Genomic DNA, 25,302 nt, shown 5'->3' with positions numbered 1-25,302 from the left:
TGCTCTGCTCCCCAAAACTCTGGGGTGTGAGTCCCTGCAGGAGCCTGGCTCAACAAGAGCAGTGTGCTGCTCCCCAAAACTCTGGGGTGTAAATCCCTGCAGGAGCCTGGCTCAACAAGGGCAGTGCTCTGCTCCCCAAAACTCTGGGATGTAAATCCTTGCAGGAGCCTGGCTCAACAAGGGCAGTGCTCTGCTCCCCAAAACTCTGGGATGTAAATCCTTGCAGGAGCCTGGCTCAACAAGGGCAGTGCTCTGCTCCCCGAGAGGCTGAAATGCATCCAGGCACACGCAGGGATGGAACGATTCCCCTGCTTCTCATTTGCAAGCTCCATCTCACGCATTCATGTGGGGCTTTGATGCAACGCCATCGTCATTCAGAAGACTCTGAAAATACCTTTTTCCTAATTTATTTTTCTTGCTTGAACACTATTTAAAACCTGAACACCAAGATACAATAAACTCTGATAACAAAAGGAGGAAAATGTAATCGTATTGGGTTTTCTATAGACTCTGGGATCTAAGCAATCAGCATTTTATGCCATTCAAATCCTCTCTGTAGCAATGGAGAGAAAGGCTGATTAACTCCCAGTGCTTTAGAAAAAGATTGTTTTACATCTTGCAGGAACATATCTTGCTGTGAAATATTACTTCTTTAAAATGAAAACCTTTGCTTCAGCACTACATTAACTTGCAAATGGATAACCTAAGACATTTACAATGACTTGGTCAAAAAAAAGGAGGAATGTGAATGGCCCCTTTCTCCAGCTAAGATACTTAGGAACCCTTGCTGAGCAATAAATGAGTCAGGAACGTAATACTTTTAATTAACGTTTTCTGAATACTTATTTGTAATTTACATTTAATTTTAAACCTGAGCTTAATCCTCTGATCTGGAATGAAGACAACTATTTAGTGCAGTTTGAATGTGACCTTCCCTGGTTTGTGTTAGAAACTATAGAAAAGGGAAACTCTATAGCAATACTTGCAGAACCACTCTTTTCTGAGAGAAGGACATAATTGTAGGACTTTCTTTTCCCTAAGTTTACTGAGCAACTAATGCACAAATGGGAAACAAGTAATCCAAAGCTTCTCTCTCAGACTTCTTCACATGCGAATAACAGACTTTGGGGGGAAAAATCTGAATTTTGCCTATTAAGTTCTTTTGGTTTTTTTGTGCCAGCTGCTATCTTGTCAGAATCAGGGGGTACAGGAAGAATGGCTTGATTTATAATTGTGGCATTTTGAATATAAGCACAATAATACATGTGTAAACACACAGAAAGAACTTCTCCTTCCTGTTTCACAGCATACCTATGCTAATGGAAGTTGCTAAGCAAGGGATGATATACTGTGCAAAATGAAACCTCTCCTGTCTCAGACAGCACACCTTGATGGCAAAGATAGACCTGACTGTGCAATCACTGTGTTCAGCGACAGTTCCACTGAAATAACTGGAATTTACTACACTCAGATATTTTTGAGAGTTCAGACTTCGGGCTTTCTATAAAAAAATCATAGCAAAATGAAGAAAAAGTCTCAGTGTCTGTGATATAATACTTTTTAAGCCTAATTTCACTGGAATAGGCATACAACCTGTGTCACATGGAAATACAGGTATTTTCTTTTGATCAGCTTTCTCATCTTGAAAAATCGGCACAGTCTCTTTAAATCAGTCATTCATCCACAGGAGTCTGCATTCATTTATTCTCTGTTAAATGGAACTGTCAGTTTTGTTGCATCAAAATTCGATTTTCTATTTCATACACATTGTATATGATGATTTTAATTTACTGCTGGGTCAACAAGCAAGTCACTGCTTTTTTAAAATACGAGTTTCTGCTACCTTCTAGAAAAATGTCAGGTAGCTACAGTTAGACAGTGTGGTGAGGGTGCAGTCAATGTCTGGTGAAAAATGAGAGACAGACTGCACATGCAAAGATTATTTCACCTTTTTTGGTATGTCCCTCACAGCTCTGAGGAAATGAACACATGTAGATTAAATACTTGGAGGCTGTGATTTGGAAGACCCACTGCTGAGAGTGCTGCTCCAATCCTGTGCTGGAGGAGGAAGTGGGACAGCAGAAGGGATGGCACAGGTGACTGACTACCAAGACAACTTCCCCCAAGTGCTAAAGCAAACCAGGGAGACTGGCTGCCCCCAGCTCTGTCCTTCCCTCAGCAAAGCATGCTCAAAATTCAGGCAGGAGGATTTTATTTCCAGGGTTTCTTTGGCCAGATAATGGTGCCTGGTTTTTGTACCCCCACTCTACCTATCTAAAAGTTACTCTATCTGCAGTTATGTAAAGAGAAAAGCTATTGATTTCTAAGTGCCGTGGCTTTTAAAAATAAACACAGGATGTATTTTCTTAGTTAAGCATATCATGAAAGGGGGAACCCTCCTATGGTCAGCTAATTTTTAAGGCCTGATAAGAACATTTAAAAATTATCCTCTGCTATGTTAATCCTTCAGTCCAAGGCTGAAATTAATAGTATTTGCATTGGAGAAGAACCTGCTCCTGTGTCTGTTACGGCTGAAAGACACTTTAGTCTTTAGTACAATAATCTGTAACCTAAATACAACCAGTTAAAATATACCCTGGTTTGTTATGTGATAGGACAGATTGATCCTTTCATCATCTTCAAGAAGATCAACACCAGAAATGAGTTTAGCCTGAAGTGTTCAACACAGAATGCTGCAATGAAGAGAAAGACCAGACTACACTGGTACAGCTGGTTGGTGAAGTTGTGTGTAAACAGGACTTCCCTGATGAGAAGCCACTTGCGCCTGAAAACAGAGGAACCGAATCTCAGCTTAATGTTTGGTCAACTGTATTTTCTCTGCTAGCGGCCTTTGTTTACCAGTCAGCTTTGGAGGTTATTCTGATGCCTTTTTAAAGACTTTTTTTTGAAACCATAAATGAAAACATTAGAGGCAAAGACAAAATGAAATTAAGTGTTTCCTTTTTGAAAGAGACTTTTTTTTTTCTTTTTCCTGCGGGGGGCAAGAAGACAAATTGCTTTCTGAAGGGCAGGTATTTACCACTTGGAAGAAATCTCATTTATCCTTCCACTCTACCTATTTTGCTACTGCTGTGAAAATGTCACCTAATGGGCAGAACAGAATTGAACTGGGACAGAAAAGCAGGATGACACAAGGACAGGGGAGGTAAATAATAGCTCAGCAACTGAAAATCTGGAGCATGGATACTGGGATGGGGAAGGGCCCATAGGACTCATGAACTCTACAGCTTCACACTACTGTGCAGGTGTGGAAAGAATGAATAAAAATGCATAATCGTCTCTGCAAAGCACTCGCAGCACACCTCTCATCTCAGCCCAGGGTCGGCCCCGTGAGAACAGAGACCTTTAGCTCAGTAATAACTCTGCTTATTATAACACACCTCAGCTGTGTGCTCCTACCCCAGGCTCTGTTTCTAGCCACTGCCCTGAGTCACTTAACTCCTAGCCTTGAGCTTTACCTCACCTTCAGTCTGACACCTGCCCAGTCTCGTAGATTAATTTATTTCTGCCAGACTCAGAAAAGTCTCCCTCTGAGATAGCTTCCTTTACATCTGCATAAGGTCTTGGCTGTGGTGTTGCTTCAGATGTGTTGCTTGGTACTGGGTGTGCAAGGCTGCATTGGCCCCTACAGGGTCTGCAAACCATCTGGGAGGGAGCTCCCCTACCCAGCAGAATGGCACAAACAACTGATTTCTTGGCAGCTTAAAACCCAGCAAACTATAAAAATATTTTGAGTCAAGCCAAACATGTGAACCATTGAATGGAAAAAAATAAAAACAAAAACAAAAGAGAGAGAAGAACTTGGTACAGAGTAAGTGGATTTAATTTCTGTGAAATAAAGAAGAACAAGATGTGATTACAAAAACCCCAAACAACACACACACACAAACAAAAAAAAGCTAAACAAGCCTGTGGTGGTTAGTTTAAAACTAGTTTTAGTTTTGATTTAAAGATTTTAATTTCTTTGCCTCCTGGAACTAGTGAAAGTGAGACAAATTTACAAAATTATTTTAGTAGTTGCTGAATCAATGCTTTTGGTGGACACATTTTTAATTCACTATCTCAGCTCCAAAGGGCCATCTGTCTTACAGCCATTGAGGGGATGTAGGGCTGGACTGGGAAGAGGATGCATAGGTAATTACAGAGCTACATATAAACTACTGAGATCTCTGCATAATGGATCCCCTGAAAAAACTGAAACTATTATAATGATTAGGCTGGCAGTGGAGGCTTGGAGGGGCTCTGCTTCTGCTGCTCCTCCATATGTTGCACTCCGGATTGCTTGAAGCCACACAGGACTCCCCTCTGCATTAGGCCTGATGTTGAAACATGTCAGAGGGAGGTAGAGAGGATTTTCTTCTAAACTGCATTTTGCACCTGCACTTCTGGAGCAATAAGGCTGCCAATGGTTTTGCACAGCTCTCTGAGCATCTCTTCAGCCTCCCCAGAGTGATAAATCTATGGCTGGGAACTTTCTGGTACTAAAATAGCTCTTAAAGCACTTTGAATAATCAAAAAACCTTCATACTTTGTAGGGCCCTTTTATTTTTCCCTCTCCCTCTAGTCTAATTTCAGTACTTGCCTTTGTGAAACTCTACCATTTATTCCCATGTCACAGTAAATAAAGGTATGAATGTATCCTGCTGGGTCAATTAACCCCGGTTCTGCGCTGTGTCACAGTCTGTGCTGGCTGTGATTTCCAGAAAGGAATATTCTTTTGTCATTCTTTGCCCATGTGCAAAGCATGTTAAGACTGCTAAGATAACTGTAACACTTTTTCACACAAAGCTAACTCTGCTTTTTGTGATTTCTGGAGTGCAGTTATGAACTGTAAAATGACATGAACCAAATTCATGACTTGTAATCTAAAGTGGTAGAGAAGACAAAGGACTGACAGTTTTTGTGCTTTAATGTCAGTGTGCTCCCTAATGATGGGCAAGCCCCACCACAAAGCATTGAACTCCAGCTCTCAGGCAGTCCTTCAAAGGCCAGGAGAACTGGGAGGCTGAGATTTCCTGGTTTTCATGTTATTCTATGCTGTAATATGCTACACTTCACTTCTGTACCAAGCTCCAAAAGAACCAGAAATAATAATAAAAATAATAGGCATTGTTGACTAGAACATCCATGAGTTTTTATGTGAAATATTTAGATATTTAGATATTACTTGCTGGGTAAAGTCAGCCTAAACAGCTGCCTGATGTAAGAATAAACCTGTTAATGAAACAGATGTGCTGTGCAGCAGCAAATATAAATACTGACTATGTTTTTAAGTGAATGCCTGATAAGGAAATCAGCTATGACACAGATGAAAGGTCAAGACACCAAATGATGAACTGCAATTATTTTCAGAAGTGATATGGAAATAAATCAGTATTAATCTATATACCAGCTCACATCAGTGATGTATGCTCCTGGGTTTCGTTTACAAAGGAGCAAATAATGAAGAATGTAGGTTAAAAATTAAAGGAATGAAGATAAATGTGGAAGGCAAATTCCATCTCAGAATTCCCTCTCAGGGAAGTAGTGTACACAGAGAAATGCTTTAAATCAATGGAGTATATTTTCCTTGCACAGCAGAGTTAGTGTTAAATAAACAACTGATATTTCCATCAGTGAAGGCAAGGGGGATCTCCCAGGTTGTTTTTTGAGGAGACCTACTGTTACCTCTCTGGCCTTTCTCCAGACTCCTGAATGCTGCAAGAAGCAGAGGGAGAATTTTGCAACCAGATCAGCTGACATTCCTAGGGCTGAGTGGTCTGGAATTACTGCAGGGGTTGTAGGTGCCAAAGGGATGGGCAGGCAGTGAGACAGAGACTGGCAGGCAGAGGCCAGAGGGAGCAGACCAAGCGTCTGTGCTCCCTGGGCCAGCCCCTGAGTCTAGAGGTTTACATGTGGGATCAGGTCTGTGTCCCACTGAAAGACCTAGCAGTAAAAATTTGGGCTGGATTAGCTGGATTTATGTCATATTAGCCAGTACACACAATAAGGAGTTAATCTTAGAGTATGGCCCTATGACAGCTGCAGAATGACAGATAATGCTGAATTCAGAGCATAATGTCTACTTATGTTAACCCCCTGTTAACCTTTTGGAACAAATTTAAACTGGCAGAGTGTGTTTATATCAGACTAATGCTTTTTGGTTTATGGCTGCAAAATTTTGATCTGATACTAGGATTCTTAAAGCTGGATTTATGGTTTTGTCCTACCCCAGACAATGTGAATTGAACATCTCATGTTATTAACAAACACTTTTTGGTCTCTGGGCAAACTAGAGGTCTCACTCACAGGATGAGAGAAAAATTGTGCCACCCAGAAACTGTCTTCCAGCTTGGTGGGAGTGCAAAGATTTGTGTTATACGCATTAGAAGAAACATTTTGATAGAAAACACACAGATCCTGCAGTAAAAGTGCCCAGAAGGTGTTGCTCCTTGTGGGTTTGAAAACCCAGCCCATGATGAGGATTGATGGCAGCAGAGGTTCCCAGTGACCCTGGTAATAGGCAATCAGTCTCCCCTCCCAGCCACACACAGGGTTTCCAGTGTCTGTAGCTGACACCTCTCCCTGTGGGCGCTCCTCTGGAGCTCCCCTGCTCCTGCCCTGGGGCTGCTGGCCACAGCCCATGGGGCACCCCTGAGCCACAAGGTCTTGCCATGCACGATGGCCCAGGGCTCCTTCTCAAAGGACTGAGAAATAAGATGCAAAAAGACCCCTAAGTAATAAAGATTTTGGATGTTATTGTTTCAGATAAGTGTAAATGTAACTGCTTTCTTAAATGCGAACATTAAATCTACTCTGTAAAAACACAATTACTGCTGCCATGGCAGGCATCAGTTGTCCCTTTTGAAGGAATGCCTTGAAAATGCAATCATAAAATCCCTGTGCATTATGGATTTCATTAACATTGTACTCCCCTAGGATTCCCAACTGCACAATAACAGGAGTTCTTTAAATTTTAAATACCACAGACAGGAACAATTTCACTAAAACCAGATGTGAAACCCTTTGCATGGGCCTTCTTACTGGTTCTAAGTACTGAAACTGGCTGGTAATTGATACCTATTAACATGTTTGTTGTTCAGATTACAGAAATGGAAACACTATACTATTTTTCCTGTCAAAGGATACGTTAATGAGGGACAACGACTGGCATTGCAATGGCAGTCCCCTGCTCTTGATTAAATTAAAGGGCTGGTTTTATTTTTTGTTTTAAATTATGCTGTTTCAAACTGAAGGGCAGTCAAGTGTGTGAAACATAAGCACAATAAACAAGTAGGCTGAGCTTAAGGTTGAGATGCTAATAACATCCCACATAACAATAAACTACCTTCATGCACATTTTTGGCCCTTGTTCCCTCATGCATATCTTTATTCCATTCATATTGGAAAACTCACAGACTTATTAATGTGTTTTTAAAGAAGAAATTCAATCTAGAGTGACTCTGTTTCTGATTAAGGAATCACTCCAAAGCTCATGTTAGCTGAGCAATTTTCAAAGTGCGTTTGAGGGTAAAAATAAAATGGAGAAAGTACTGTGCAGTCTTACAGTGAGACTGCACTATGGCTATTTTGAATCTGAGCTTTGACATTGATTTTCAAACAACTAAGGAAAGGAAGGGAAAGGCAACTTTCACTGAACAGAGCCCTGTAAGCAGGTGGCACTGAGATGGACTCAGGAGTTCATACCTGTCAGCCACAAAGGAGCAATCTAGTTTCTCCACAAATTAATGGGTTTTGGGCCCACAGATAGAACTCATGCAAATCCATTACTAATAATAAGTCAACACTATTTCCTAATTATTTTCATCAAAATGGTCCAAAAGACTTCAACAGCTCAAAGGAGACAATAATATCTCACGTCCTCTAGACGTCCTCTATAGATACCAATCTCCTTTGGCTGATACTCAACGAGGTTTTCTGTTTCTTTTGTCTTAACAAAAGCATTAACCTTGAAGGGAGAGGCAAAAGGAAGGGAAAGGAGAACTGTAATATTTCTCCTATACAAAAAAACCCCAACACACTGAGGAAATTAATATTTGGAGCTGAATTTTCAAGCTGTTCTGCCCATGTGTGACTGTACATAGCTCATATATATGCCCTAATTGCATATGCACATTAGCAGCTCAAAGGCAGATATCACTATTTAACCAGCTGCAGTGTTTGTGCAGGTATGGAAACCTGCAATTATGAAAAAATAATTGATTAACTGATACACACACAACTTGTGTCTCTCAGAAATTTTCAATAGGCAGAAATTTTCACTTTGAAAGTTCTAAGTTCAGTATTGCTGTGTCCTTCAGCTTTGTTTTTTTGCTGCTGAGTATCTTCTAGAGTTCTGCACTGTGCAGCAAAAACCAATTTATGCTGCACTGTTCAAAAGCAAATACTTCACATAAATGACTAGTTTACAATAGCATGCACAACAAAGCAGAACAAAGTGACCTCAGTCCTTCACATACAAGTGCCTTCCTCCTTTTTATAAAATATTACAATTTTTTTTCTATGTATAATTTCAGAGCACTTTATCAGTTACATGTCCTTGGTTGTTTGTCTGTAAGCTCTTATGGAGATGAACATCTGTTCCCAGGGATATTTGTACAGAGAAACATGGGACTTCATTATTTTACCCAGACACAAATTCACAACATGCACTTACTGCCAGTGGCATCAAGACTTTGTAGAAGATGGTGGTTCATATGCACCAGGACCCTCTTATTGAAGGTTCTGATGGCCTGAAGCCCTCAGCACCCATCTCAAGATTGTCAATTAACAGGAAAACATTTAGAACACAGTTGGAAATTTGAATTATCAATATAGAATCAGTATAGAATTAAACCACAATAAAAAAAGCATGAGAATTATCTGAGCCAAAGATAAGGTGTTGTAGCTTGGGGGATGATATACTGAATCTTTGAGCTAGATCAGTTCCTTGATAGAAACTGCTTAGCAGTTCTTCTGCAGCATGTGTAAAGCATCTCTACTCAACACAGTGAATCTTCAAGCAAGGCTTTTTAGGCTCAGTCCTGCCCACAGGACACAGCCACAGCCTAATTGCTCTGTGATGAAGTCTGCTTTGGGGATGCTGGTCCCTCCACACGGGCACTGAACATGAAGGAGATGTCCAAGGGATTGCTCAGGGAAATGGTTTGTGCTGCTTTGTCCAGACCAGGAGCTGGGTGAAGCAGATGACAGTTGTGGCATGAGCAGCACAGCATGCAAATAACCACCAGCTTCTGGGTGGATGTGGTAGCTGGAGGCAGCAAAAAGCTGCTAAAATTATGCTCAGTGGTTGTTTCAGGCCCTGAGCACCCTGGTTTATGGCAGGAGGAGCAGGAGGTGTGAGGTACCCTGAGTTGTTTTAAGCATAAAACCTGGAGTACTTTGAATTCTGTTATGTGTCTTATTAAATAAGTTTATGGACAAAAGTAGTCCTTTGAAACTTTTTTCAGAATGATCTAGTTCTAAGTTAAAGGATTAAGATACATATATATACATATATAGGTAGGTAATATATAAGGATGTAGTTATCATAACTTAATATTAAGTTAATAAGTTAATGAGATTTGACTAACTCTCTTGTTTTGATTATCTGGTCATAAATATACAAGTGACAGCAGAAAAGAAGGAAACAAAGGAAAAGAGGTGGCCCTCTGACCAGATGAAACACATGGAATTTGATTCTGATGCATTCCACCCTTTTTCCATGTGCATTCCACGGATTGCAAGTGGCAATGATTAATAACAAGCCTTGCACTTAGATAAGGTTGAGGGGATTTTAGTGTTTATTCCTAAGTAATGAAAAAGGATCAACAGATTTTTTTTTTTGCCACTCTGAAGTCTGATTTGGCTGAGCTCTGAAGAGCTCAGGATGCACAGGGGCCCCCAGGCAGGACACCTGAGAGTCCCGTTGTGTGCCAGGGATAAGAAAGGAAAGATTTCCCCCTCTTTCTTCCCTTTACTAACTACTACTCAACATGTTTTTGAGCCTTCTTGCAGACATCAAACCTCACAGGAAACATCAGTGTGAACATTTGTATGAAAGGCTAATAAGGCATTGTTTTTATATGTCAGTTAGTAATTTCCTATAGAAAATAACAGAAGTAGGAAGAATGTTTCAAATCTACAAGTTTTCAATACTGGTAATATAGATATAATATGCTTAAGCATTTCTCTTAGCTTTTGCCAACAGAAATAGAATCTAGGTTTCAGGTAAGTAGTGTAAGTCAACTTAAAATTGAGGAAAATCAGTGGTTTTTAGAATAATGATATTAATACTTTGCCTGCTAGTGTATTTTTTTTTTTTTTGTACACAGTAATTGATATGAATAATCTGAACCTGTTCTGGAGCTATGCACCATTCCGCTATGGACCTGATAATATATAAAAACAACAAGTCCAAAGAGACTGAGTGAACTCAAGGAGCCTCTTCATGGTAACAAATGTTTGCAGGATTTCTTCCACGTTAACAGAGCAAAGCTGAGGCAGCCCATCTTGGTAATGAATGTTGTGTTTAAGGATGTGGAAGAATAGCCACCAGACAGAGACCATTGAACTCATTCTGTGAGTAACACATTCTGGAAGGGACATAGGTCTTCTGAGGTGAAATCTGAGTGCATGAAAACACCACATTGTATTAATGCTTAACTGTAATCAGCTAGAGACATAGCACATGCTCAGTTTTCTGGGACATTCCACTTTAAGTGCATGTTAAACTAATATTGACTTTTCCACTAAACCAAAATCTCTGTTATTTGTGCCCAGAAGACTGCAAAAACAATAGATTTGGGAAGTAGAAGAATTAATCTTCCTGACCTTTTCTTTTTCTATGCCTTTGGGAGTAAGTCTTTTTTTTTTTGTCTCTCTAATATGAGCTATTTACTCGCAATGATTCTTAAATTATGTAGAGGTACTTTACTGCATTATTTTTTTCCCCTTTCTTTTGCATTCTCACATTCAATAAACTCCACAGAGTATTATTAATAACATCTTTAAAATGTTATCTTTTTACCTGTATCCATTCTCTGATAGAGTCTTCCCCTGGGGTCCATCCATTCTCAGGGTAATTTAGCCGGGACCTTTCTGCAGACCAGATACTGCTGTACTGGGAGGAGACAGTGATTTGATCAGAGTGAATTTCTCCTGACTCCATACCTAGTGGTTCCATGCACTGGAAATCTGAAGAAAAATAAATTACCGTCATTATTATGGTCAGCTTTTTTTGATTTAGACTTTGAATAATAAGAACATTTCCCTGCTTTGAATATGAATATCTAAAGAATAAATTTTTATGTGACTTTGAATACTTTAGCAACTTTAAGTGAGGCAGTGTTGGGCTTATGGTGTCATTCTTAATACTGCCATTCGAGTTGCCATGGCAATTCCTGCAATAATAATGCTATACAAATATTTTTAGCCCAGTATTGTGGCCATTTCAGTATAGGAAAATAGAAATGTCTATGCTAGGCTAGCACAGGCAGTCCTGTGGATTATAATATAGAACAATGTATGTTCACCTCAAAATTATGCGCAAACTCAGAAAAAACAGATTAGATGACTTTATGAAAAAATTTGATTTCAAAACTATTTACTTCAGGATGAAAGATATAAAATGCTTTAAAAATATTAAAATTTTAGCCATTGTCTTTAGATTCTGGACACTGAAATGAAATAGATCAACAAAATTTGAATTCAGGCCACAAAATTATTGACCTAAGGAAATCACCACCTCTTCTGTTACGTGGTGCATTGTAAATGAGTTGATCATCTCCATTCAATCTCTTTTTGTTGACACAAAAATTACCTAGCTAACTTAGAATCAATTGACTTCCTAATCACTACAGTGAGTTCAAAGGTTGATAGGGCAGAGTGACTCAATTCTTCTCTCAGTCTTTAAAAATAAAGTCTCCAACCCCACTAGGCAAGAGAAGCTTCAGACAGATCCTCTCACCCAGGTGTTCCTGGGCCTTCATATCAGAAGTTTACCAACCCCAGTACATGGGCAGGAGAAAAAACCCATGTGCCTATGCTTCTGTTCAAGGACTTAACACTATAGAAATATAATTCATCCCTTAATTAGAATTTAAGCTAAAATAACTGTGTGAAATTGAGTCGGATATATGCTCCTTTTTATTGCATCTTCTCTGGAGCTAATGTTTCTCTAATAGGGGTGGGTGCTGAGCTGAAACTTTCAACAACTATGCGTTGGAAAAATGAGCTTTAAATAAACAAAGTTTTGGGTTTTCAGTGAAAATTAAAGTATTACAAAAAAGAAAAAAAAGCTTAAACATTTTATCAGGGGTCCAAAAATTTACATTCAGAAATGTTATCAGGGTGGCTGAAATTAAATGAGAGAATTTAAGTCTGCAGCATATAAAATGCTTCCTCTTGTCATCCAAAAGGATGAACTAACTTCTGTTGTCTTGTGTTTAAGAGCTGAAGGCATCTTGGCATAGCAGATATTATTAATTCTGACTTCAGTGTGACGGTGCATCTGCAGCCTAGGGAGGGTGACTGTGGAGGAGGTGGACATGGGGACACAAACTGCTTGTGCTAGTTATGAAGGGATAGGAGCAGCACCTACACAAGGAAAAACCAAACTAGCTGAAGGTTCAGTGCTTCCCATCCAGAGGGTGTGTGTCCCCTATTCCTTCTTCCTGCCTACATGTGTGTAAGAAAGCTTTGAAAAAGGCAGGGAATGGAGGAGAGATGGGGAGTTACAGTTAGATCTTCAGTTTACTCATTTTTCTTTCGTCCCTTTTTTGATTGAACAAGTACATCAAATCTGTGTGAATCTGCTTGAAACTCAGTAAGACGCAGAAGGGAGGAGTTTAAAATAAAGTGTGTTTTATCATTGAGGAAAGCAATGAAATCTGCAAGGACATGGTGCAACACAGATGGTTATTTTCCTGTTTCCCTCACTTTGTTTCATTCTCTGTCCAAAGGGTACGCATGAAATGAGCCAACTGAGACAAAATACGAGACAGAGAACAAAGCTTAGATAGCTTATGAAATGGTTTAACAAGGGCACATATATTAAATGGCTCCTTTTTATTCAAGAAATCGATCATCAAAGCTTATTCCATCTAATAAAAGAAGGCTTTGGATGTGCATTCATTGTTCATGTTTCATTGTTTAATGCAAGTTTCAATTGCTCTGCATTCCTGTGTTTCCTTGGTCAGCACAGTTTTTCACAATAATTATCCCAACTTCCTGGCAATACAGTGGAATAAAACTGTAAGGAGAATTCTGCTTCTTGCACTTCTTTTCAAAGGGGAGCTGTTTATTAAAAAAAAAAAAAAAAAAAAAAAAAGAAGAAAAGAAAAGAAAAGAAAGAAGGGAAAACAGAACCAATCCTTCTCCACCATCTTATTTAAGATTTCTTTAAAGCCTCAGGCAACACCTGGTGTGCAAGAAGACATAACAAAGAGTATTTTCCAAGAAGCTCTGCAGGATAGATAAATACTGACCTTCTGAGAAACTGCTTGGTGACACACTGTAGTTTGCTGAGAAGCCCTCCTTTGCTATTGCACTGTCAGTGTAAAATACCATGGAAAGAATGCCCGTTGAAGACCGGACACGTCCTGGGTTGTTTTGCCCACAATAACGCCCGATGTGTGGGCCAACTGCAAAGAAACAGGATACAATAGTAAACTACCAGTGCTGCTATAACAATAGGTGCCACTACAATATCCTCCCACAGACAGTCCCTCAGCAGGAAATGGCGAACCTCTGTAACAGTTCAAAATAACAATGCCATCAATAATTTAGCGATGAACAATAAATTGTTTATCCTACCCTAGCAATTGTACTTTGAAAATGCTCCAGATAGCACTCCATGAACCTCTGAAAATGTATAGAACCAGGATTTTTAAAAGTGTCCTTCAAAATGTGCAGAGAGGGCAGTGATGCACAAAATTACACATACAAAGCATCACAAGTATTTTCCAAAGTGTGATTGAAGCACCAATTTACGACACGAGCAACTGAATGGCTTGATTTGCCAACCTAGTACACAAGATGCTGTGAGGAGTTCAAACAGTGCCTTTCAGGTTTTATGCTCTATATTGCAGATGATCTGTCAATTTAATTCAAACTTATAAAAACATTTTTGACTCATATTGAGGCTACGACAAATAACTCTCCATCCCCCTTTATTTAGGCTTTCAGACCTTCATAGCTCTTTTGCCCATATGGTTAATATTAAAGAATATTGTAAAAGAACTTAAGAGTGAAATTTTAATCCTTTCAAAAGAGCAAGAATTTCTTAAGTATATCTCCATGTCACAGAATACACACACATAAACAATTATGTGATCTCTCTTCATGTTAATACTGCACAAACCCGATTTTGGTATTTTTCAGCATTTCCTGTGCAGTGAGATAATCTTTTTCCTTAATTAAGCTACTCAATTCTCAACCAACATATGTGGCCTTCTAGCACTTGAGCATTCCCTACAGATAGGTCCCTAGGCTATGGAATGGTGGTACATCTGTGCTTACAAACAATAAGAAAAGATAATGCTAAAACCTACCCATGGAGTCAATCATGGAAATAATCATGAGGCGGCATTCTAATGCTTACACCACTGGCTTTCCAGGCTTAAATTAACACCTTGTCATTTCTCTAGGAAGTCCATTACACTTTCAGTTTAAAATAGAAAATGTTTAGATATCCTAATTATTCACAGTTCAAAGACAATCTACAGCTAACATAATTTTCTAGTCATTTATTGGCATTTCCCAACAAGTAAAACAGTTCCAGCTTGGAATAACTTTATTATGTAAGCTACACATTTCTGTAAGGCCCTAGAGTTGCCAGAAAGAGGGAGCTCAGATGTTATAGTTCTTGCTGCCAGCATGTGCTTTTCTATCCATATTCTGGCCACAGTTAGTCTTCAGTTGCCTTGGCAATCCCATGGCATTGAAATACCTGCCAATTCAGACATTTCCACTAAGGTTGTTCAATGCAGCATTGATAGAATGAAACATCCTATAGAGGATATGAGTTGAATTCTTCCTCATCCTAGAAATCATTTAAGCTTCATGGTTTTATTTTTCAGAGAGAGAAATTTGTTTTAGACTGTTACCCATAGCGGCTTTTTAAAAAGACAAAATAATGCCCCCACATTCCAGTTGATGCAAGTTTTTGGTTTTGTATTTTGTTTTGTATTAATTTTTGTTTTCTTTTGCATTTTCTGTGTGCAAACAGCTCTGATCCTCCACTTCCTCAGAATGGCCTTCAAGATTATAGCTGCTGATGTGCCCTGAACTGCAAGAAAATAGGAAGGATAAGGCTACCATGTTATGGTGCTCTGAGCCTCCCTCCTCCCATTTCCTGTAGAGAAGCCTCTTTGAAACGACAAACAGAAGAGAACTTTGTTTAAAGCAGACAGGCTTTAAGATTCCCCATGACTCACTGGTTTATAATTTTTAAGACATATTTAGTGATTATGCATTTGAGTCTCCAACAGATTGGCCCTGCCATCACAGTACTATACCCTTCGCTAGCTGTGTGGATGCAAGTGCCAAAAATGTGCAGAATATGACACAAAGAGGTATTGAATTTTTTTGTGCAACATGTAAACCTTAGCCTGCTGAGCTAATATGATATTGATCTGAGCACAACTGAATGAAATAGAGATTCTCCTTCTTCCATAAATAGCTAACACAAGGTCCCCCCTTCTATGTTTTTCCCATTCAAGTCTTGAAGTCTTTTGAATGACACAATAAATTATCAAATATTTTGTGTGTCACCACATCAAATAAATGCTGAGCAGGAAACTCATCTGAGGAGTCATTCAGAGGCTGAGACTGCTGTCTGTTTAGGTAGACTATGCCATTGGTTATTTTTTGCCATCTTCCTGACAATTCCTTAGATGGGATTTCATAATAAACTGTGTAGAGTTCCAAATGGGAATTTTAGGGCAGAAGGTGCTAAAAAATCATTAGGCCAGCCTCTGTCTGTGGACCATCATGTTGCTATGTCAGCATCCCCCAGGAAGGGCTACTCCAAATGTGACTCACTCAGATATGTCCTCACTCAAGGATGCTTCTATGTCACCTGCAGAACAAAGGCATTTCAGTGAGCCAGCTACCTCATCTGACTGCCCATGCTGCAGCAATTTCTGAGACCTTGGCGCCTCTTTCCACTGGCACAGTATCATACAGTGGAAAACTGAGTAACTTTCTGGTTAAAAGATGGAGGGACCATTAAGAAACTTAATTTGTGTGCATTTCCCAGAGTGCAGAATCTAATTCTATAGCTTGAATAAATCCTTGATTATTCTTAATAAGTTTTTTTGAAGGTTTACAAATCAGAGTGCAGAATATATAGAAAGTGGCTGTTAGTTCAAGGCTAAACAGAAACCTTATCCTTATTGGTTCTTCTTTTCTTTATTTTTGTTTGCCCTTCTGCACAAAGAATATTGATATGAGGACATTCTGAGACTTGCTGAAATATACTTTTACCCATCTAGTTGAAATGTTAGCTTTTGGAATTAGGTTAAGAACCCCTCCCAAAAAAAACCAGAAGTAAGGAGAAAAGGTATATCAGACTTCCAAAATATTAAAACAAATGTTATGTTAACTAGCAATGTATTTAATTTTAAAGCTGTTTTTTATGTTGTGGACAGTATTTTCACATCACTACGATTTTAATTGAAAATAATATTTGCACACAATTTAGGATGCTGAAGAAGAAACAACTGATAAATTAATTCCATCCTCACATTCCAGTAGTCAACTACACTGAGCTTGTGTGTGCTCTTAGATCTTAATGGCTTCTCACGAGAGTGTAGAAAGCAACCACAACAGGAGAAACACACTTAGATTAATAGCAACCTTCATTTGCACTGATGTTAATGACTGCAGTAAAGCATTCTGCTTTGCTCTGTAATTCAGTGGAAGCTCTTGTGGTATTGACTGAAGCAGCAATGCTTAGGCTGTGGTTCTCAAACCATATGTAAACTTCTTTAAATTACGTTTGAGCTCTAGTAGACAGCCTATAGAGCTTCAAAGAGAGCTGCATGATGAATATGTGCAATTCATCACTAAAGCTAGTTCTCCTTTTGAGTGGGCTATTTTTCTTCAAAGTCATCAATGGAGTGTTCTCAGCAGACGCTGGCTGAGATATATCTGTGCCTTGGGCAAAGATATTTTTAGTATCTAGTTTATTCATGCAAAATCATATCTTCCTATTCTGAGATCGACTCATTCTCCTTCTCTGAATCCACCTGTTACTTCTTTCAAACTATGGGCCCTTTTCTGTACAATATTTGCAACAGGCACTTGCAGTTCTCAGATATTCTTCAACAGGGTATTTTTCACGAAACAAAATGCCAGGTTCCAGGCATTCCTGAATGCCTACCATTCCCCTCTTGAAACAGTAGAACACTTACACCACTGTTTAACTTCAGTCCTGAAAGTGTCCTTGGTGAATTCCTTTTGAAGTCAATCTAACTGTTCACATGCTTCAAAGATAAGCACGTATTTTGTAGTCTCAAGTAGAAAATACTCAGCACTTTCCAGCTTCAATCCACTGAAAGGACAACCTGGTAGGCTGAGGACTCCATGATTGTGACAGAGCATTTCAGGATTAACATCTTTTTGAATGACTGTTACAGTTGCTGTCAAATTCTCTAACAGAAAATTGTTTTCCATCAGTGAAATGGAAATTACGTAGAAGTAAAATGTAAATGGAAGCTTACTGACTTTGACATATCCTTTTAAACATCATTGTGAAAATGTGTTTAAAAGAAAATTTCTTTCCTTCATTTTTTGCTTTCTTTTTGGGAGAAGGAAGGCAAAAATAATTGTAACCATATAAAATAGCAAATTTATTTCCTGCTGATGGCTAGTGACTGTAGCTTATCAAATTCTTTAGTGAAAACATTTTCCACTTATGTTTGGTTTCATCTGCTCTAACTTAGACATCTAAAGTTTAGATCTGACTAAGGGAATCATAGCTTCCAGTACAGTCAAGGAGACAAGGAACTCCAGAGGTCCATTAACTGTGCCCTGCAGTAGATGTTGAGAAGGTCAGAGTGGGATGCTGGGAACAGAGGGACTCGCAGCTCAAATGCTGACGTCTGTTTTCCAGAGATGCATGTTCAGGGGGCTGTCCATCTAATTCTGCTCTGGTTGAGACCACAAGTATTTTCCAAAAAACTGATCTCTCTCTCCTATTACAATACTGTCATCATCCCAGGAAACCACAGTTGTGTTGCTGTGGAGTAGGGAATGTGAACTGAAGGATATATGTTTTTTCCACATATTTAAAAAATCCTTCTGTCACATTTATATCAATGCAATAACAGCTTTAATACAACTGGGCATGTGAGCAGCAATGCATTAAAACAAAGCAAAATGACTTCCTTTGCTCTGGGTATATCACTGAACAGAGCAGGCCAGGGGACACCCTCTGGACCTGCAGCCAGGGACTGCTCCTGGAACCAGACTAAGAGATTGCCCCTATGGGGCTCTTCCCTCTGAAACTGGTTGGCCATGTCCAACTTGCTGTTGAGAATGATCCCTGGCTTTCACTGTCCTCCAAATCATGCTTAGGAGTTTCTTGGGAAAGTGCAAATCGATGTGTGCTAAAACTGTGCAAGGGAGTACACCAGCAAATTAGAAGTGCACCGCCCACATTTCAGTTAATATCATAGAACATTTTTGCACAGACTAAAGGGAAATGGACAAATGGCTCAAAGACTCATCCTGGCTGAGTCTCCCTTCATCAAAGGGAACCATACTGTCTAATTTATCACTCTGTAGAAATTTATTATTTCCATGGGATGCAAATTAGACTTTTTTCCCCCCAAATATTGTATATATATTCTCTAGTATCCAGACATTCTCAATCTTTAGTTCAGGGCCAGGTTGTACCAGTGGTTTCCTGTGCCAGCTTTGCTCTTCAGTTGAAATAGTTCTTCCTCCCAGGGATTCATCCTGTGATGCATTTACAGAAAAGCAATCACATTCCCTTTTTCTTTGTAGTGTTAAGTTAAACAAGAGAGATTGACTGCTAGCTGAGGTTTGTCCTACAGTGAAATGATGCAGCAAGCATTTTTCCTACAACTGCTGCAACTTCCAACAGTTTGTATCAAAGAAAACATTTTTTCCAGCCTAGTCTGTTGAATACTTACAAGTAAACATGCAAGTGCCCTTAGTGGATGTCAGGATAATTTTGAGTGTAGAGAGCTTTTGAGGCAGTTTGTGGAAGACTGATAATGCCTGTTGATAATTGGTCTTCAGTATGGCTTAGCCATTTTCTTGAACCAGGAAATTACTGCTTTGAAATCCTCTATACTGACAATAAAATATTTCTTTTTGGTTATATTACACATAAATTGATTTACTGGATCATCTTTTCAAATATCAGTTTAAATGCAAGCTCTACAGGACAGATTTGGCCTATATACAAATAAACCTATTATTAAATGTTCCAGACATCATTACTGTACTGTTAAAATATTGTTTTCCTAATTGAGGCATTAAATACTAAATAGTCTTTTAGCAACTGTTATGGGTCTTTCTTCACTCTTTATTGAAATGGATTGAGAAGAGCCATGATAAACCCATTAGGCATAAAATAAATAAAATAAAAAGCAAATATATGTTAAAAGACATATATTTCCTGCAGCATCGATGGAAGGTTTAAGCAAAATTATATTGGGGATTTATCTAGGAAAATAGGCAAGTTTTAATATGTTATTAAAATGTATTCCTTAAGTTATATGTTTTCATTTAGATCAAATATTAATGTAGGATTAGCAGTTTGTAGAAACTGCCACAGCTGTTCATAAAACAAACATTAAAACTCTATTAATAAGGGTTATCATAACTGAAATAGTTGTAATTAGTGCCCAACACAAATAACATAAATCTTCAGTCACTGAATTTTGCTACAAATTAAAAATTAAGAAGAAAAAAGACAGCTTCAAGATGCTTCTCTTTATCAGCTTATGCCAAACACAGAAACAGTGAAAAAGGCATCACTAATAATCAGCTTTACACAGCTGTTTCCACAGCTCATGTAGGCATTTGAGCACCCTAAAGGTTGGGCATTCAGCTTGAAAAATCCCTTTTAGTCTGGAGCTGCAGCCTTTGGCTCTGGGTGCTTGGAGAATTGATACATGGCTGCCCTGCCTAGCGGAGATTTGAATCTTGCACCCCCAAGATTGTACATGAAAAACATAGAGAAATCATGCAGCTATTTTATTTGTCAGACTCAGTGTAGAACAGGGATATGGGGTTGGGCAGAAGGTGAAATGAAGGCTCTCAGGCTCTGTAGAGTTAGCTAATATCTAGCTATGCACTTAGTGAATGTGCACAGGTCAAGTGTGGTCAACAACTAAATGGAAAATTACTGAGATGGCAGAGACGTTCCAGAAGGGTACCAAACACACCCACCCTGACACATGAGACCATCTAATCAGAGATTATAAATTAACAAATTAAGATAAAACCTTTGGATTTGCTTAAACCACTGGAAGAGAGAGCACTATAATGGAGGAACCCTGCAGTGCCCAGTCACTGAAGCCACCTGAATGGATAACTCTGTGACTGTTTACTGACCTGGCTAATTGTTTAGTCACTATGATTTCAACTGCATGGACACCACATTTTCTCTGGCAAAGAAATTCTCTGCTTTGACAGCTGGTCTGTAATGCAGTTCCTCTGCAAGTGAGAGGGTCAGTACCTTAAGTTCAGTTTCTGCAATTGTTGGAAATGTCTGGATTATACTCCTGTACAGCTGTGAAAATTTGGGGATTCACTATAAGGCTTCACATTTAATTTATTTTAGTGTAGGAAGTTCATCACATATTACCAGTGAACACAGAGGTTTCTGCTAAGCCAACTGTTAAAATTGAACATATTTCATTAAAAACAAAATCAGTCACACTGTGATATGCTTTACTGAATGAATTTACAGAGCATTTTCTCCATTTCTTTTTAATTCAACCCACTACACATAAATCAAGCAAGGATCCCTCTAGCATGACAGTTTAAAAAATGGGAATATGCCTTCTGCAGGCCACTACATAGTAATGGTAATGCATATTACAATCCATTTTTCTCTTACCATCAGGGAATCCATCCCAGATTTCCAATCGGTCATAGCGACATAATGCTCCTCCTGGAGTATTTGAATCAGGTTCTAACTCAAAGCTTTCAAATTCCAGTATAATCTCTGACATCTTTGGTGCAAAGATAATATAAGTGCATTCAAGGCTATTGGGATATTTTTCAGGGAATCCAGGGGATTTTATCACTCCACTTGATGAAGTAAAGTTTCTGGAACACTCAGGTCCTGTAGGAGAAGGAGAAAAATAGCTGGGTTAACATTGTGCTACTAAACAAAGCAGTTAGCTGGAAAACAAATTAGGTTGTGTTGTCTCTCCAAAGCAGCAAAGGTGGCTTTTCAATGAAACACCTCATTTTAATCGCTGCATTAATCATTCAGCCAGCTTGTTCCTATTATTGATAGTCAGTCATTTAAAGCCCAATTCACATATACTGTCTGATCTTCAATTTTCAATTTATATGGAACAATATGAAAACTTGTACCAGCTCTAGAAAAAATTATGACAAATACAAAGTCATGTGGGAACAATGAAAGTGTAAGCTGCAGAAATCTCGACAGAGCCCTAGAGAAATAATTATAGCCCCTTCAAGCTCAAATCTTTAAATCTTATGGCTGACAGGCTTTTATTGGTGAAATAGAATTTTTTACAAAAGAGGGTGAGTGAATTCAGTAGAGGGAGTAGTGGTTTCAGATTCCTGGAGCACTGACTCAGTAACTCTGCCAGATGTGACCTATGCCTCCTTGACAAACTAAATGTGAAAGGTAATTCGTACATGTACTGAGGGTGAGTGACTCATTCTGAGTGGTGTTGACACAGGTGCACCAGTAAAATGTTGCTGTTAGTGTGGGCATGATAAACTGTGTGATTACAGGCAGTGTTGCTAGAAGTCACCTAATGTCAGTGTTGACACACCAGCTTTCCCTGATGTTCCCACCATGGCATAATGGGATGCTCCAAACAGTGCTCTTGGTGGAGCAGGAAAGTGGCAGTAAAGATGTAAGGCTATAAAAGGCCAGGTCACTGGATTTGCCTTTGTGAATACAGGGGACAAACTGGAATCCCTCTCTTGTTGATGGATCTCATTTCTCCTTTATTTGGTCCCTCTGGAATCCTCTCTGTGGATCCCACACCCGCAGGTGTGCTCACAAGTCAGCTGCAGGCACTGCCCACACATCCTCCCACTAGGTCGGCAGAGGTACCTCCCTCTGCCTTTTGACACTCCACATTTAATAGAGTGATTTACAGGACTTGGGGTACTGGTGGGTATCAGCTGACCTGGGGAGTTCAGGTAGGATGACTCAAATGACAGTCCTCAGACATGAAGGAGAGGAAGGACATGGAGGGCACAGCTTGGTTGCAACAGGCAGGTCTGTGCTGGAGGATGACCTGTGTGAGGCCCCAGTCTGGATGAGGATGCCCAGCATCCTTAGAGACTGTAGTCAGGAGCCTTAGAGGATTTCCAATGCCTAACACAGATCATTGAAGGAAAACAGTCTGGCTTGTTGCATATATGAATACTCTTATTTCACTATAGAAAATGTTTTCATTGTGAATGTGCCAAACATATTACCCCCCACAGATCTGGCCACCTCCCAGCTAAATTCAGCACGCATGAGAGAGGTCTGAATGAATTTACTCAGTTCAGGTATTCTTGCCCTTCAACAGACACTGAGAGGAAATTTTTGAACTATCACATCAATATTCAGAACACTTCACGGCATATTTTGGAAGATGTGGATATCAATGTCGTGTAACCTGACCCATTCCAATTTGGGAAATTACATTTTGCCTATAATTAAATCACCCCCTTACACATTAGTCGAATATTCCTCTTCTCTCCCTGTCATTCCCTTGTCTCCTTGTCATGTAGGGGAGGGTTATATTCTGGCTGCTGCTCTTCACTCCCACCCGTAGCTGCTGTTCCAGGATAAAATAGCTTTGCTATGCCATTCATAGTATGAAGTGCTCTGTACTCCTCTTGGAATCCAATAAAAGATGCAATATAAAATGTAAGCCAGGATCATTATTGCTTTATTAAATACAGCCAGATCCTGGCTCTGAGTGTGCGCAGTCGTCAGGCTCCTTACACTCACACATGGTATCTCCATGCCAGCTTGCTTTATCTTAAACATGTTTGAGTCAATCTGGTGCAAGAAACAGAAACTGCTTTCAGGGGAGTTGTCTCACTAAAATGCCCTCCAAAGATTTTGACCCTTTTTTGACACTGTGAAGCAGCTGCAGGAATTATATCAATACTGATGCTACAAGGAACTCCATGGGGCAACACGCATGGAAAACTGGCAGAAGAGGTTCCAGCTGAGATACCAAAAGTAGATATTTCTGAGGTGGAGAAACTAAATGTGTACATGTGTATGAAACAAAGGGAGAGATATGAACTGAAGGAAAGACAGAGAGGAGGCAACAGAGAGAGCCAAAAAAAAGGAGATTACATTGGGGATAATTTAATCTGCTATCTGTGGGTGTCACTGAACCAAAAATTCGTTTTGCCTTCTTGGTTGACACTTTCTTTTCTTTCAGTTTACACTATAAATTTAGTTGACTAAAGTTAGGAATGTTGAATGTGAACTGTGTAGATCCTTTTCTAGTGAATACGTCACTCATCCACCCTAAAATAGGATGTCTGCCCAAGCCAGAATGACGAACATTTCATGTGGGCTAAGTGTTGGGCAAAATGTGTTTCACGTTTTAGTCCTGACTACAACTTCTTGAGTGTCTCTCTGGCCTTGGAGCTGAATGAGAAGTAAAAAGAAATGGGCAAAAATATACTGTGTGCTGGAATGAAACTCAGCCTTCAGCTCAGCACTGCAGGACGTTGGACTTGGGATCACTCTTCCCAGACCTGGGAAATGGTGAGCTAAGTCGTGAATATGCTAAAGGAGGCAGACTTGTCTGGTGTGAGCAGCTGAGCTTCACCTGTGCAAGAGGGTGAACAGCTTTATTTGGCACAGATATTAAAATGCAAAACTGGTATAGTGTATATGCATTTTTTCAGAAGTTAAATAGGGCTGTGTTCCCACAGCAATGATAATTTATATCCTTTGTGTACACATGGCGTTTTCTAACACTGCATGGTGATAACTGTCCTGCCTTAATATACAGTTTATGTGGAATGAACTGGAGTTAAAGTTACTCTGGGAGCCATAATTTTGAGTTTCCTGACTTCCATGTGTGAAAATCACATTTATAATGCCATCTCAACATGGTAAATGTGTATCTTTGAGACATGCAAATGACCACACAAGGAAATAAACACAACGTTCCTATCAGAGTCCTGACTTGTTACTACACTGTTAGGAAAGAAATAAAACCTTTTTCTTGAAAGGGTTCAGTTACTAAAATAGACTGTTTCACAGATCATTCTTTCACTTCTTGTGTTTCAGCCTTGTTCTTTATGAAAGATGGTACTGCATGTATAAGCACTGAGAAACATCAGAACACATTTTCAAGCGCTTAGGCTCCTAAGGACATCAAAATAAATAGAGATATTTTTTCAGGAAAGCTTGGTGTCATTTAGATGCTGCATTCTTTCAAAAAATGTGACCCTGGAGGTCAGCAAAAGAATTTCTGGGAGTCAAGAGTGGATTTACAGACAGGGAAGATGGTGAACAAGAGGTCTGTGGCCCCAATTAGCACTGTGCAGAGCAGCAATAGCAATAGAAAAGAGACTTCTCTACTGTGCTTCTCCTCATTAGCAGTACAGCTGCCACCAAGAACACAGAACGCAGCTGAAAATCTGGCTCTGGTTTAGGTGTATAAAAGGGACTTGGACTGGTTCTGAAAATGGGGCACTGACTGGGAGTGGTGTGCATTGGAAATCTGAAGTTTTGAGCTGCTTTTGTGAATATGATGCTAAATACTGATGTAGAAGTCAATTTTTTTTCTATAAAATGAATGTTATTGTCTTTTTATATATTATGAGTTTTGGTCCTGTATTCTCCAGGAATGGAATATATGAATTATTAATCTCCATCCAGCTATAGGAAAGATGTATGCCAAAAAAAATGACCTTACAGCCCTTCTAGCTATTGACTTTGGAAGAGTGTTAAAAAAGAGGGAGCGTCTCTGTGTCTGGTCAATCCTGTACTCTCTGTTTCTCTGGGCTTTCTCTGTACCCCGTAAAGCTAATTGTGCCCACCGGCACTAACTCCTGGCACGAGCATCCAGCAGGTCATGC

At 39.4% G+C, this 25,302-nt stretch overlaps 1 protein-coding gene across 4 annotated transcripts in view; it reads right to left on the bottom strand.

Annotated features, from left to right (window-relative positions):
* The window catches only part of NRP1 (neuropilin 1), a 112,858-nt gene that overhangs the window by 40,331 nt on the left and 47,225 nt on the right, over positions 1-25,302 (bottom strand). For all 4 annotated transcript variants that reach the window (XM_042779370.1, XM_033061702.2, XM_042779371.1 and 1 more), the window contains exons 5-7: positions 21,104-21,331; positions 13,488-13,643; positions 11,030-11,196 (exon numbers count right to left, since the gene is read on the bottom strand). In XM_042779370.1, the coding sequence (XP_042635304.1) occupies positions 11,030-11,196; positions 13,488-13,643; positions 21,104-21,331 (551 nt within the window). The remainder of the gene's footprint in view (positions 1-11,029; positions 11,197-13,487; positions 13,644-21,103; positions 21,332-25,302) is intronic.

Source organism: Catharus ustulatus, chromosome 1 (genome assembly GCF_009819885.2).
Source record: "Catharus ustulatus isolate bCatUst1 chromosome 1, bCatUst1.pri.v2, whole genome shotgun sequence".
NCBI classification, from domain to species: domain Eukaryota; kingdom Metazoa; phylum Chordata; class Aves; order Passeriformes; family Turdidae; genus Catharus; species Catharus ustulatus.
The sequence above is the reverse complement of the archived record's forward strand: the minus strand, read 5'-3'. Positions and strand labels throughout refer to the sequence as shown.